This window comes from Callithrix jacchus, chromosome 17 (genome assembly GCF_049354715.1).
Source record: "Callithrix jacchus isolate 240 chromosome 17, calJac240_pri, whole genome shotgun sequence".
Taxonomy (NCBI): Eukaryota; Metazoa; Chordata; class Mammalia; order Primates; family Cebidae; genus Callithrix; species Callithrix jacchus.
The window spans coordinates 14,035,582-14,051,270 of NC_133518.1; the positions used below are offsets into that span (position 1 = coordinate 14,035,582).

At 38.5% G+C, this 15,689-nt stretch overlaps 1 protein-coding gene and 1 non-coding gene across 2 annotated transcripts in view; both read left to right on the forward strand.

Moving 5' to 3' along the window:
* The window catches only part of SPATA16 (spermatogenesis associated 16), a 253,666-nt gene that overhangs the window by 145,175 nt on the left and 92,802 nt on the right, over window positions 1-15,689 (forward strand). The window contains exon 5 of the mRNA XM_035278772.3: window positions 13,408-13,492. Within this exon, the coding sequence (XP_035134663.3) occupies window positions 13,408-13,492 (85 nt within the window). The remainder of the gene's footprint in view (window positions 1-13,407; window positions 13,493-15,689) is intronic.
* LOC118149070 (small nucleolar RNA U13) lies at window positions 15,157-15,260 on the forward strand. The gene has a single exon (XR_004736234.1). It is a non-coding gene; the product is annotated as a small nucleolar RNA U13 (small nucleolar RNA).

Here is a 15,689-nt window from a genome sequence, read left to right on the forward strand (position 1 = left end):
TACTATCATGTCGTCTGCAAATAGAGACAATTTGGCTTCCACCTTTCCTATTTGAATACCCTTTATTTCTTTTTCTTGCCTGATTGGTCTGGCTAGAACTTCCAGTACTATATTGAATAGGAGTGGTGAGAGAGGGCATCCTTGTCTAGTGCCGGATTTCAAAGGGAATGCTTCCAGGTTTTGTCCATTCAGTATGATATTGGCTGTTGGTTTGTCATAAACAGCTTTTATTACTTTGAGATACGTTCCATCGATACCGAGTTTATTGAGGGTTTTTAGCATAAAGGGCTGTTGAATTTTGTCAAATGCCTTCTCTGCATCAATTGAGATAATCATGTGGTTTTTGTTTTTGGTTCTGTTTATGTGGTGAATTACGTTGATAGACTTGCGTATGTTGAACCAGCCTTGCATCCCCGGGATGAATCCTACTTGATCATGATGAATAAGTTTTTTGATTTGCTGTTGCAATTGGCTTGCCAATATTTTATTGAAGATTTTTGCATCTATGTTCATCATGGATATTGGCCTGAAGTTTTCTTTTCTTGTTGGGTCTCTGCCGGGTTTTGGTATCAGAATGATGTTGGTCTCATAAAATGATTTGGGAAGGATTCCCTCTTTTTGGATTGTTTGAAATAGTTTTAGAAGAAATGGTACCAGCTCTTCCTTGTGTGTCTGGTAGAATTCGGCTGTGAACCCGTCTGGACCAGGGCTTTTTTTGTGTGGTAGGCTCTTAATTGCTGCCTCGACTTCTGACCTTGTTATTGGTCTATTCATAGTTTCAGCTTCCTCCTGGTTTAGGCTTGGGAGAACACAGGAGTTCAGGAATTTATCCATTTCTTCCAGGTTTACTAGTTGATGTGCGTAGAGTTGTTTGTAATATTCTCTGATGATGGTTTGAATTTCTGTGGAATCTGTGGTGATTTCCCCTTTATCATTTTTTATTGCATCTATTTGGTTGTTCTCTCTTTTATTTTTAATCAATCTGGCTAGTGGTCTGTCTATTTTGTTGATCTTTTCAAAAAACCAGCTCTTGGATTTATTGATTTTTTGAAGGGTTTTTCGTGTCTCAATCTCCTTCAGTTCAGCTCTGATCTTAATTATTTCTTGTCTTCTGCTGGGTTTTGAGTTTTTTTGATCTTGCTCCTCTAGCTCTTTCAATTTTGACGATAGGGTGTCAATTTTGGATCTCTCCATTCTCCTCATATGGGCACTTATTGCTATATACTTTCCTCTAGAGACTGCTTTAAATGTGTCCCAGAGATTCTGGCATGTTGTGTCTTCGTTCTCATTGGTTTCGAAGAACTTCTTTATTTCTGCCTTCATTTCATTGTTTACCCAGTCAACATTCAAGAGCCAGTCGTTCAGTTTCCATGAAGCTGTGCGGTTCTGGGTTGGTTTCTGAATTCTGAGTTCTAACTTGATTGCACTATGGTCTGAGAAGCTGTTTGTTATGATTTCAGTTGTTTTGCATTTGCTGAGCAGTGCTTTACTTCCAATTATGTGGTCAATTTTAGAGTAGGTGTGATGTGGTGCTGAGAAGAATGTATATTCTGTGGATTTGGGGTGGAGAGTTCTGTAAATGTCTATCAGATTTGCTTGCTCCAGGTCTGAGTTCAAGCCCTAGGATATCCTTGTTGATTTTCTGTCTGGTTGATCTGTCTAATATTGACAGTGGAGTGTTAAAGTCTTCCACTATTATTGTGTGGGAGTCTAAGTCCTTTTGTAAGTCATTAAGAACTTGCCTTATGTATCTGGGTGCTCCTGCATTGGGTCGTTTAGGATCGTTAGCTCTTCTTGTTGTATCGATCCTTTTACCATTATGTAATGGCCTTCTTTGTCTCTTTTGATCTTTGTTGCTTTAAAGTCTATTTTATCAGAGATGAGAATTGCAACTCCTGCTTTTTTTTGCTCTCCATTTGCTTGGTAAATCTTTCTTTATCCCTTTATTTTGAGCCTTTGTGTATCCTTGCATGTGAGATGTGTTTCCTGGATACAGCACACTGATGGGTTTTGGATTTTTATCCAATTTGCCAGTCTGTGTCTTTTGATTGGTGCATTTAGTCCATTTACATTTAGGGTTAATATTGTTATGTGTGAATTTGATACTGCCATTTTGATGCTAAGTCACTGTTTTGCCCATTAGTTGTTGTAGATTCTTCATTATGTTGATGCTCTTTAGCATTTAGTGTGATTTTGGAATGGCTGGTACTGGTTGTTCCTTTCTATGTGTAGTGCCTCTTTTAGGAGCTCTTGTAAAGCAGGCCTGGTGGTGACAAAATCTCTAAGTACTTGCTTGTTCGCAAAGGATTTTGTTTTTCCTTCACTTATGAAGCTCAGTTTGGCTGGATATGAAATTCTGGGTTGAAAGTTCTTTTCTTTAAGGATGTTGAATATTGGCCCCCACTCTCTTCTGGCTTGTAGTGTTTCTGCCGAGAGATCTGCTGTGAGTCTGATGGGCTTCCCTTTGTGGGTGACCCGACCTTTCTCTCTGGCTGCCCTTAGTATTTTCTCCTTTATTTCAACCTTGTTGAATCTGATGATTATGTGCCTTGGGGTTGCTCTTCTTGCAGAATATCTTTGTGGTGTTCTCTGTATTTCTTGCATTTGAGTGTTGGCCTGTCTTGCTAGGTGGGGGAAATTTTCCTGGATGATTTCCTGAAGAGTATTTTCCAGCTTGGATTCATTCTCTTCGTCCCCTTCTGGTACACCTATCAAATGTAGGTCAGGTCTTTTCACATAGTCCCACATTTCTTGGAGACTTTGTTCATTCCTTTTTGCGCTTTTTTCTCTGATCTTGGTTTCTCGTTTTATTTCATTGAGTTGATCTTCGACTTCAGATATTCTTTCTTCTGCTTGGTCAATTCAGCTATTGAAACTTGTGCATGCTTCACGAAGTTCTCGTGTTTTTCAGCTCCTTTAATTCATTCATATTCCCCTCTAAGTTATCCATTCTTGTTATCATTTCCTCAAATCTTTTTTCATATCTTTTTTCAAGGTTCTTAGTTTCTTTGCATTGATTTAATACATGTTCTTTTAGCTCACAAAAGTTTCTCATTATCCACCTTCTGAAGTCTGATTTCGTCATTTCGTCACAGTCATTCTCTGTCCAGCTTTGTTCCCTTGCTGGTGAGGAGTTTTGGTCCTTTCTAGGAGGCGAGGTGTTCTGGTTTCGGGTGTTTTCCTCCTTTTTGCACTGGTTTCTTCCCATTTTTGTGGATTTGTCCGCTGGTCGTCTGCGTAGTTGCTGACTTTTCGATTGGGTCTCTGAGTGGACACCCTGAATGTTGATGATGGAGTATTTCTGTTGCTTGGGTTTCCTTCTACCAGTCTAGCCCCTTCGCTGTATGACTGCTGAGGTCCGCTCCAGACCCTGCTTGTCTGTGGTGCACCTCTAGCAGCTGTGGCACAGCGAGGGATGCTACCAGTTTCTTTTTCTGCTATCTTTGTCCCAGGATGATGCCTGCCTAATGTCAGTCTTTTGGATATAGAGGGGTCAGGGAGCTGCTTGAGGAGACAGTTTGTATTTTATAGGAGCTTAATTGCTGAGCTGTGAGCTCTGTTGTTCATTCAGGGCTGTTAGGCTGCTATGTTTGATTCTGCTGCAACAGAGCTCATTAAAAAAACCCTTTTTTTTCTCAAATGCTCTGTGTTGAGGGGTTTGGGCTTTATTTTTGGATGTCCGTTGAGGTCCTGCCCAGCTAGGACGCAGACTAGCCACTGTTTGCCTGCCAAGGCTCCGCCCTGCTGTTGTGAGGTTCGCCCTGTTGCTGCAGCCTCTGCTCTTCTGCTGCAGTCTCCGCCATGGGCTACGCCCTGCGGCGGAGTCTCTCTGTTGTAGCGGGTTGCCTCAGCAAAGGCAAGCTGCGTCAGCAGTGGGCGTGTATCTCAGTAGGGACGGGTTGCCTCAGCAACAGCAGGCTGAGTCAGCAGTGGGCATGTATCTCAGTAGGGGCGGGTTGCCTCGGTAATGATGGATGCCCCTCCCCCATGGAGTGTCTCAGGGACTGTCTCCACAGGGAGCGTTTGGAATCGCCGTTTTGTCCGTCCCACTGCACTACCCCAAACGCTGTGTCCCTGAAATCCCCTGGGCTGGCCCACTGTCCAAGTCCCGTTCAGTCTCAAGTTTAGCCCTCTCAAGTCTCGGGTTGCTGGTTCAACAGGGCACCCAGACAAGCGCGCCCTGTGGGGAGCGCTGGGTAGGGCCAGCCGCCACCACCCCGGCTGCCAGCTTCACCAGCAAAGCCTCTGCCTGGTGTCCCACATCTCCTTTATACTTGGGAATTTCCCTGTTCTGTGGGCAACAAAGATCAGTCTGGAAACGCAGCTCTGACTCACCTCTCCGCGCATTCACCGAGAGCTTCAATCCTGGGTTGTTGTCACAGCGCCATCTTGAGTCTTCCCCCGCGTTAATACCTTCTACTTTCAATTCCCTAGTATGTGATATGTCTCTGCTCCTCAACCAAATTAAAAAAATATGCTATCTTTTCTTCATTAATACTTAAAAATAATGTGAGCCGTGCTTTAGGTCTCAACACTGAATGCTGTTAGAGTACAAGGCAATCATTTTCTTCTTTAAAATTCTATAGCACTTATGATCTGTGCTTCTTGTTAACAAGATGTAGTTAACGTTTGCATGGTTCTTTGTGGACATAAAATGCCTGATATATTGGCATGCCAAATATGTCAAATGTGGATGTCATATTATAGTCCAGTTGGAAGCTCGTAGAGATCAGCATCGTGTCTTCATACTTTTCCATGCTGCCATGACTCCAAATTTTGCCTATTATTATAAAACAAGAAACATTTGTTGATTTTTGGCTCCACACAGAAAAAAGTAATAAAAAATAAAACAAAATTCCTAAAAAGATCTAAAATAAGTTCTATTTCTCTACTCCTCTTCAGTTAGGCATATATTTTCTATAGACATAATAACACCTCTGTTGACACAGCCAGAAAAGAAAGAAATTGACCATGTCATATTAATAAGCCAGAACTAAGAATAGGACATATCTGCCAGCGAGACAAGCATGAATAGGGGATAAAGGAGGAGGACAAGGCATCACCAGGCAATGGCATTACACACAGTTCCATCAACCACAGTGACTATAGTTTTTAGAGAGTATACCAATAGTCAGTAGCTGAACATGAAATTAGCATCAGGTGCCCAATATATCTAGTGGAATCCTTTCTCTGCCATCTACTTTTTAGAAAGCTAACTTCCTCAAACCTCAGCTTCTTCAAGTTATAGCTTGGTTTTAGGAATTAAATGAGACATAAAGCACTTGCCATGTACATGGAAGCTCTCAGTAAATATCGGCTGCTGTTACAAATAGTCGTAGTACTAGAGAATCTAGAAACAGGCAATATTTGGAATTTCAGACCAGCAGGTAGGCAGTAAACCTCAAGAAAAAGTCCCATCAATTGCTCGACAGTCTTGCAGGGGTAAGCATGGCTAGAACCCCAGTAATCATCAGAATTTGAAATTATAATCAAGGCAGAAACCTATAACTAGATTTGGGCTGCAATAGGTAGAGACTCCATCTCAGGAAAAATTTTCAGATATTAGAATCAGCCAATTAGGCAGAGAAGTAGACTTGTTACAAAAATCCAGAGACCAAAAGACTGCTTTAATGACCACCAACTGCAGAAAAACCTGAACCCAGAGCGTTACCGAAGCTGAGTCTCCTTGTGAATGAATGCCAAATGAATAGGGCCATACAGGAAGGGGGAAGGAAGGAAGATGGATAACCAAGGGAAAGCCCAAACACAGGCAGATATGAATTACTGATTATTTAAATAGACAAAGTGTTTATTAAAACTATGCTGAGCAACAACTATTACCAGGTGTTGGAGGAGCCAACTGTAATGGTAGGCTCCTGTGGCTTACAGTCTAGATCAGCACTGTCAAATGAACTTCCAGAGATGATGGAGATATTCTGTGCCATCGAGGATGGTATCCACCAGCCGCATGGGGCTACCGAGCACCTGAAATGTGCCTGTGTACCCAAGAAACTAAATTGAAATTGTAATTTTAATTCATTTAAATACAAATAGCCACAGATGTCTAGTTGTTCCCATATTGGACAGCACAGGACTAGAGAAAGAAGGCAATAAGCAAGTAGACATAGGTAATGATAAAATGCGAAGCTTATTTAGAAAAAGGATAAGATTCTGGTTTAGGAATAGCGGGTGGGGGCAGAGTGGGGGGCGTGCTTGACTGAAGGGTTATGGAAAATGTGTTGAAGAGAAAAACCAGCCTGTTAAGAATTTTAGGCTACCATGGAGGCTTGAGTTTTGAGGTAATTTACATTTTTTTGGAAGAACATTGTGACTGGTTGCTGTGTGGAAAATATGTGAGCCTACGTAAAGATGCTTTGTGTGTGTGTGTGTGTGTGTGTGTGTGTCTCCACTTGAATGAATTTTTAGTTCAGACCTTCTCCCCATAACAATGTTGTCTTTAATATTAGTGTGTACTTATATTCAAAAGAGAAATACATTTGCATCAATATTAATTTATCTAAAATTAACAGCATATATACATATGTTCTTGAGCTTTTTTAAGTCTAGGAGAAAGGAAACAACCTCCTAAGCACATTGATAATACAAAAGAATTCTGTAGTTAAAACTATCCCATACACACACCTCTCAGAAGTACCTATACCAATTACATAAATGAAATAGATGCATAGATCACAGATTATCCTATCACCCTTGAGAGAGATCAATTTCCAGCTGTAGAAGGAAGAAAAGGAGAAACCTAAATAAATTGGAAAGGCAACCACAAAACTGACTTGTGGCAAAAAAAAAGAGGATACTGGAGAAAGATGGAAGCAACTGGGGTTAATTAACATAGGAGAAAGAAGATTAATAAATTATCATGAGGATATTTAGAACTTCTGTTCAGAGAATACAGTGTAGTTTGGTAGCATTAACGCTGGAGAGAAAACTAAAGCCAGCCGACTAAAACTGCAGAAGATTCTATTTATGACTGTGAAACTCTGGAATCAGTGAGGAAAGCAGAGCAGTGTCCTTCTGTGGAGGTCTTTAAAACAGAATAGATTCTCATCAGTCTCATTTGAAAGGTTTAAGTGTGATCCTGCCTAAAGGCAAGGTGATGAACGGAATGACTTTTCAAGGTCTCAGCCAGTCGGCCCAATGAGACCACACAGCTGATTGTGCGCTGCGATTTTTTTTTTTGTTGTTTACCCATATCTTATTGTTTTACACCACCATGTGGCCACACTGAGTAGAAATGTTATGAATTTTGAATCTGAACATAGGCCTTAAGAAATGTCAGTAATATATTCTCATACTCTTAGAATTGCACAGTCCATTTAGAAATATTCATCTGTCACCTAACATAAATGCGCTTGTATTCATAATCCTTTTGTGATAGTAATTACAAATAAATTAATAAAACTTAAAAATAAAACTGGTACCTACTTGATTAATAATATGTCACATTATTTTATTATGTATTTGCCATTTTATGGGAACAAAATTTGATTCACGATCAGCTGAGTTCATAATATAAAAACCTTTTATTTTATATGGGTATATATTTAAAAACCATATTCTGCCCCTTTTGTACTTAACAGATGTATTAAGTACATAAAATGTGAAGATTTCCTTGTAGGAAAGCAATAATTGCTAACATATGACTGAAGGCATCATGTTAAAATTAATTTTAGATCAACACATTAGGCCAACGTGCTTCCCAATACCTTTCCTCTTCAATTTATGCCGTAAATACATCAGCATCCATTAGCATTCATTAAGCTTTCATATGAGCTAAATTTTGCATTGGATTCCATATTGGACAAATTAGACTGACAAAGCCCATTCTGTCGCTCCATTACCATGCCACTTTCACTACAAAAGCATTCTCTTAAATATGGACTGTGAGATAGCTCTAAGGCCAGACTGCTGCTGTCAGAATCCTAGTAAGCTATGTAATTCTGTTAGTCTCAGGCTCTTTGTAGCATAGAATTTAATTTTTGAGTTTATATAAATAAATAAGATAATGTGTAGTTGTTTGTTTAACAAATATTTATTGTGTGGCTACCATGCCAAGCACGGTTCTAGGCACAAGGAACAAAGCAGTGAATAAAACAGACAAAAATCTCTGCCCCTGGGGACCTTACATTCCAGCGAAGAGCCAGATAGTAAATATCTTTCACTTTGTGAGGTGAGACATAGGATTTCTTTTGCAACTGCTCAACTCTGCCTCTGTTGCACGAAAGCAGTCATAGACAATGTGTAAGCAGTGCACCAATGAATGAGCATTGCTGTGTCCCATTAACACATCATTTGTAAACACAGGTAGCAGACCAGATGGGACCCACAGACCATGATCTGCTGACTCCTGCAGTAGAGGACAGCAATAAACACCACCAAAACTAATACAAATAGCTGGGCTCAGCGGCTCAAGCCTGTAATTCCAGCACTTTGGGAGGCAGAGGTGGGTCATTCCAGGTCAGGAGTTTGAGACCAGCCTGGCCAACATGGTGAAACCCCGTCTCTACTAAAACACAAAAAGGCAGGCGTGGTGGCGGGCACCTGTAATCTCAGCTACTCAGGAGTCTAAGGCAGGAGAATCGCTTGAACCTGTGGACTGTCAAGAGATGGAGGCTGCAGTGGGTTAAGATTGTGCCACTGGACTCCAGCCAGAGCAACAGAGTGAGACTCCGTCCCAAAAAAAAAAAAAAAAACAAAAAAAAAACTAATACAAGTAAAATAAACCTTATGTTGAATGATGATAAGTACTATGGGAAAAAGTACAACAAGTGAGGGTATGGATAGTGTCAGAATCTGGTTGGGGTAGTTCTCACCATGAAAATGGCACCTACAAAGACCGAAGGAGGTGAGCAAGGGAGTCATAAGACCATCTAGGGAAAGAGCATTTCAAAAGAAGGACTGTCATGGGCAAGATCCCAGAAGCAACAGTATGGCCATTCTTTGTGAGGAACAGCTGATGGACTCTGTCTGGAGCAGAGTAAGCTAAGGAGAAGGCAGTGAAAATAAGGTCAGAGAGGCAGCTTGTGACCAGATAATATAGGACTCAAATGCCATTATAAAGAGGTTAGTTTTTTACTCTGAGAAAGACAAAAAGCTTTGCAGTTTTAAGCACAGGAGAGACCTGCTCTAGCACCCTAATTTTAATGGGATCACTCTGTTGTGTTGAGAGAAGCAGGGAGCCCTGTTTGGAGGCCACTGCAATAATCCAGATGAGGGATTATGGACCAGATGATAATGCTGGAGGTGGTGAGAAATGGCAAGATTCTGATGTAGGTTAAAGAGAGCCTGACCAGGGAACATGAGAGAGAGGAGTTGATGGTGATACCAAGGTTTTTGTCTGAGAAATTAGACAGCTGGAGACTGCTAAAAGTTGGGGAGATGAAGTAAGGAAGACTTGTGTCTCTGAGATGATTAAGTTAAATTTCAAACCTATTAGATATCTAAGTAGGTATAAACCTATTTTATCTAAGTATAAAAGGCAGTTTCTACAAGATTCTGCAGATCTAGGAAGAGGTTTCGCCTCAGGATATAAACATAAGACTTTTCAGTGTATAGATGCTATTTAAAACCATGAAACTGATGAATTCACCAAGAAAGAAAAAGGTCCAGGCATTGCATCCTGAGACACCCCAAAGTTAGGAATCCAGGGAGATGAGAAGAGCAACCAGAGAGATAGGAGGAAATCCAGAAAGAATGGCGCAGTGGAAGCCAAGTGGGAGAGTGTACACGGAGGAGGGAGTGAGCTGGTCTATGCCTCACACGTGAGAATGCATAGAAAATGAAGCTTGGAAATTGAACCATCACGTTTGGTAATATAGAGACGATTCATAGTGCTGATAAAAGCAGTTTCAGTGACGTGGTGGGAATGAGAGCCCTGCTGGAGTCAGTTGCAGAGACAACAGGAAGAGAAAACTTACATGTAGAGAATGCACACAGCTTTTTCAGGAATGCGAGGTTTTCTGGTTTGCCTTTTAATACTGAAAAGAAGAACTCAGGTGATAATTGGAATGGAGGAAGTGGAGCAATACAGGCTTTTGGGGTATTTGTTTCATTTTAAAAGGAAGAAACAACAGCGTTTGTGTATGCTGGCAGAAAAGCTCCAGGAGAAAATGGGAAATGGAAAGAGCGAAAAGAAAACTAGAATAGTGAGAGACTTGGTGAGTAGTTTCCATGAGTAGGCGCAACTGGATGAGATCTAGTGCAGAAGTGGGTGGGTTAGGTTTACACTCTGCTCCACAAAGTGCTTAACACGGTGCTTATCACGTCGGAAAGGCTCAAAATTAGTAGATGTTAAGCCACTGATTGTCAGTTAAAAGGGTTTGACTAACATGATCTTTTAGCTCCAGTGCAGGTACAGCATTCAGTAGGTTAATGAAAATAAGATGAATAGAATCCTGACAATGAAATGAAAACAGTTGGAAGCAACTGAATCACATTGACTAGCACCTAGATATTGTTCTAATGGTAGAGAGATACCTGAAGGAGAATAGAAAGAATGATGGGTTTCTGTTTACATCTGATTCATGGGATGAGTCTGCCAGAACCAGGATCTCACATGGTACTTGACTCCTTATAGATGCTCGATGGGTTTATCATTTAATTATCTTGCCCTTTATAAATTCAGCATGATGAAAAGCTCATGGCTCTTGCCTCACAAATATTGCATGACATAATGCAATTTCCATGCACTTTTCATATCATTTCACTAATTTTCACTAATTCATGAGGGCTGAGCAGTAGGGCAGAGCTACAATAGGGAACCAGACAAAGGAAGGCGAGTGGTAAAAGCACATCTGCCATTTCCACTGGGAAGAAAAAGGGACTTAGAGCAATTACAACCTGAATTGTGTCCCAAACATGAACACAGCTCTATGAATACACGCCACATATTGAAGGACATACATCATAGTTCTGAAATATATCTCAGCCAATATGAAGCTTTAGGAAATCATTTTTTGTTATTTAATTCTAATATTCCTTTGCTCTTATAATAATTATGCTTCACTGAGGTACGGCAGGTAATGAATTTCAATGCATCTTAATTCTTCATGGTTTCAATATAAATTTGGAGCTATGTTCCTTTAAAATAGATTTGAGCCCCCAGATGAAAAAGTGCACTTAAGACTGTAGCAATGTGACAACATAATATTACAGAAAAAGCAACTTTCATAAAACATTAATAAAAATGCTAAAAATCCTAATTTTACAATGGCAAACACAAAACAAAATTACCAAAAGCATTAAAAATTCAGGAAAACCTTAGAAACCCACTGGGGTGATGTACCTCCTTCTCTCTCACAATTTTCCTCACCCAAAAATGATAATAACAAACATTATAAAAATTCTTATCAATTTAGCTTTGACTTGACTCAAGCCACTATTAATTAATCCAGAATTATCTTTGACATTTTTGCACGTTTCAAATTGTCAAGTTTAGTTCCTGGACTCTGCTCAGTAATTTTAGTACATGTTATGCTGTCCCTTGAAGAGAAAATAGCAGATTGAAATATCTAAGGGGCCCTGTGGCTGGAATGTGTACACACTGCATTGAACTATTGATTGACAATTATATAAATGCCCATGGCTTGATCAGCCTGCCAATTTTCTTATTGAAGAGTTAAACTACCCCAATATCCTTTTTGTAAATAAAATCTTATTGTAACGCAGCCACACTAATTAGTTTGTGTATTGTCTGTAGCTGCTTCTGCAAAGCAAAGTTGAGTAGTTGTGAGACCACATGGCTCACTAAACTTAAAATATTTACTATTGGTCTTTCACAGGAAAAGTTTGCCCACCCTTGCTTTAACTAACGGCTGGTATACTTCTTAAGCAATGTTTGTCGAACCATATTTATAAATCCAAATGCTAATGGTAGAAGGAATCAGAGTGCTGACCAAATCGTCACCTAAGTGTCCCCAACTTCTATAAATATAGGGTGTGTTGTCCTTGAAAATTAAATTTCTATATTTCTTAAATTCAGAATTTATTAAATGAATTTCTATTAAATAACAGGCAGCTCCATGTCAAGTGAACTTTCTTTTTAGTCATGAAAAGAAAATGTTTCCAAGTGCTTCTATCAGAATGCAAACATTTGAAATGCACTTTTGTCCCTCTACAGTCTATGACTGTTATAATCTGTTTCTGCCCCATTCATATTTACACATCAAAGCCTCCTACCTCTCTTTACCTTATCATTAAGAGCTTTGGGAAATATAAAGGATTCTTAAAATATTAGCTATTCTTAAATTACTGTCGTTTATCTTGAAATGTCAGTGGGCAGCTTCTTTCCAATACTACTATATATACACATGAATTTATTGAGCTGAATAATCCTCCAGTTGGTGGTATTTGTTTTCACCATTGATTTTTAGTCCTAATTTTTGTCTGTCCTGAAGAAGAATCTAAACATTTAAATTTTTTTAACAGAGTAAGTTTATAGTTGCTACACCTTAGACAGCTTATATTTAGAAAAGGAAAATTTCTAATTCAATTTACAATGATGTCAAGAAACTACACATATCTGCAGGCAAAGATAAGACAAACATTCAGGGATACGTAGTGATAGTTCTACTCAAATAAATAAACTTTTGGTACTAGTGATTAGGTACACAGGATTATTATATGTTTAATTGGCTAATGTGACAATTTGGAATTACTTCTAGTCACATTTAATTGGATTTGGAATCTCTGGCAAAAAGAAATAGAGAGACCTAGCAGAGAAACAGTCATAAAAGTAAACTGTTTTTCCAAAGGGTACTGAGTAATGAGTTAATATTCATTGCACAAAAGTTTTTAATATCCCCTCAACTTAATAAGACTAATGCAGCAATTGTACACACTAGACACTAAAATCAATTCAATTACACACAAAGTTTGGGGGAGAGGATTCTTCCTTGAATTAGAGATTTTATATTTTCTGTTTTCAGAGGCTAATTTAATCAGCAGTGAATAAGATTTAACTGAGGTCAAGTCTGACATATGCTTAAATACCAATCTAATAGGTAGCTATCTATGCTATGCTAGATTTGAAGACCTAAAAGTTCATAAAATCTGTGTCACTTTATAAGAGCTTTGAAGCTTACTATAGGGCAATCAAAACAAAACATTCTCATAATCTTCAAATTTCTTACTACACTGTATAAATTTTTTAAACCCTCTAGAAGACAAATAGCTTATTGCTTCTCTTTTATAGTTTCAGTTTATATACACCCCCCAAAAACCCTAGTTTCAACATTCTAAAACGTGCTTTGTGCTTTGCTTAATATTAGTCTAGAGAAATTTATATGTTAAAAATTATCTTCCTCAGGATTTGTATATACTGCTTATTATGGTTTTCCTTCTGTTCCATACATTTGTTCGTTTTTGTTTTAAATCTGTCCTTCTTCTTAGGAGCGCCATGATTGCTGACTACGTGTTCTGGCTTGGTGGAGGAAGAGAGCAGAGCATAAGCAAGCTCATCAAACTGTATTGGCAGGTAAAAATTGATGTCCCAACTAGGGAGGAGAAGCCCATCTTATTTTTAGAGCCAAAATGAAAGATTGGTGCTTAAAAGACTGCAGAAAAAGGTAGCTCTGGGCATATCAATCAGAAGGAAGCTACTGAATAATAATGTATTCATAATGAAGTAGGTTTTCTAAGACTCATTCTAAGGGCAAAATTCAAGGTTGTTAACCTGTGGCCCATACTTTACTTTTACAACTCAATATAAATTTTAGAGATCCCAGGAACTACTTTTCCAGGCATGCTGTTATGAGCCTTTAAAATATGAACATTGTGTTTTCCTAGATTCTTACTGATCTATGGCCTGTAAAAACAGATACTAGAAGTAATATTAATTACATAATAAAGGAAAAATGCAAAGATCAGATGTATTTGTTTACAATGTACTCTTTGAAATACTTAGCCAATAGCAAATTGCGGATCTTGTTTCTCATTTGTTATTCAAAATGGCAGCAAGAAGTCATCCCAAAGTTCAACCAGATACCAAGAAGAAAGTCCTAATTTCTTAGAATTATAAGAAAAATTTTGAATGTATTAGTTCAATCTCATTTATGATGCAGGAATCTGTCCTTGCTTTACCCTCCCGCAACAAGCTGTCGGTGAGTTCCTGCTTAAGTGTATCTAAAATGAAGAGCTCACTTCACCACCGCAAAAGTAACATCCAGGCTGCTCCCTTAAAAATTCCATCTTGTTGTTTCTAGTGAGTCCTCATGAAAACCCATTCCAGTGACATTGTTATAAATATTTGAAAATCGACTACAAAAGCCACCTGTCTCCTCCATGTCTTCTCTTCTACCGTGTGGAGCTACTTCCTTGTATTGTGAGATGGTTTCATATAATTGAATACAAACCTTTTGAACCAAACCAAATAAGATGTTCTAAGCCACTAATTGTAAAGTAAGAAATAATCATCAACTGGCTTCTGAAGCTTCCTGGGTCTTTTTTTTTTTTTTTTTTTAACCACAATTTCACTACTGTGTCTTGGCCCCTAGTTTTTTGTCTCTCTGTATCAGAGGTTATCTTTGTTAGACATTAAAGTGTTAGGTTTATCATACTCAGTTTCCAGCAACTCACATGGTTCTGTCTATCTGGAGATTAATTTATCTTGTATTAAAAAAATTTTTAAATTAGTCCCACTATACTTCAGTTCCGTGACTATTTTTAAATAAAAAAACAAAAGTTCATCTCCAGGTAGACAAAATTTTAATCCCAAAACAAGCTATTACTTCTCTGATAATTTTAAGACTTTCCTAAGAGAATCTGGAACATACAAATAGTAGTAATTGCTGATGAACACATAACTACGTAGTTGTTAAAACATGCCAGATGGGAAAAATAAGCAAATAATATGGCTATAGATATACAAAGAGGACTTTTTATAAAGGATTTTCGAGGCTTTTATAAAGGATTTAAGAGAGGTGAGAAAGGAGTTGTGAATCTTGAGGACTGGAAAATGTTCAGCAGGCCTGGCTTATACTAGGTCCCCAGTGAATGCTTGACTTAATTTGTTCATTAAACAAATACATATGAGTACCTATTGTGTTTTCTTCATTGAACTAAGAATATAATAGATCCAATATCAGCATAACCTAAGACAAAGTAAGACCTTGGGAGTTTTGTAAGTAAGAATTTTGTCTGACCATGTTGTGGTTCACGAGCGTGATAATTCAGTTTTTACGCTCGTGTTTGAGACATGCCTCCTTCAAATCTTGTTATCATGTCAGCACATTATCCATCTGATGTGAAAGGAACCTTTTCTGTTTCCTTCAGCTTTCAGAGAACATTCATATCCCTATTTTATTTACCTCAGACTAAGAAAATAATCTCCACTTATGAATGCATGCATGTTTGCAATATAAAAATGGATTAATTGAACATTTTACTATTATGCAGTAATAAAAGATAAAAAATAGTTCTCTTTGTATTCTCTCTTTCCTAATTGGAAGTAACTTGGTGCAAGGGAAAAAGAGCTCTTGTTTGGAAGTCAGGTCTGATTTGGTACAAGTCCTAATACTAACTAGATACTGACTTAGGGCAAGTTGGTCTCTAGAGGAGCTTCACCTGGAAAGTGAGGATGACTGGAATAAAGTGTTTGAGAAGGTTTATTCTTAAAGCCTATTTTAGCACTAAAATCTTATCCAAAATCTTAGGCACCTCCAAAAATGATGTCA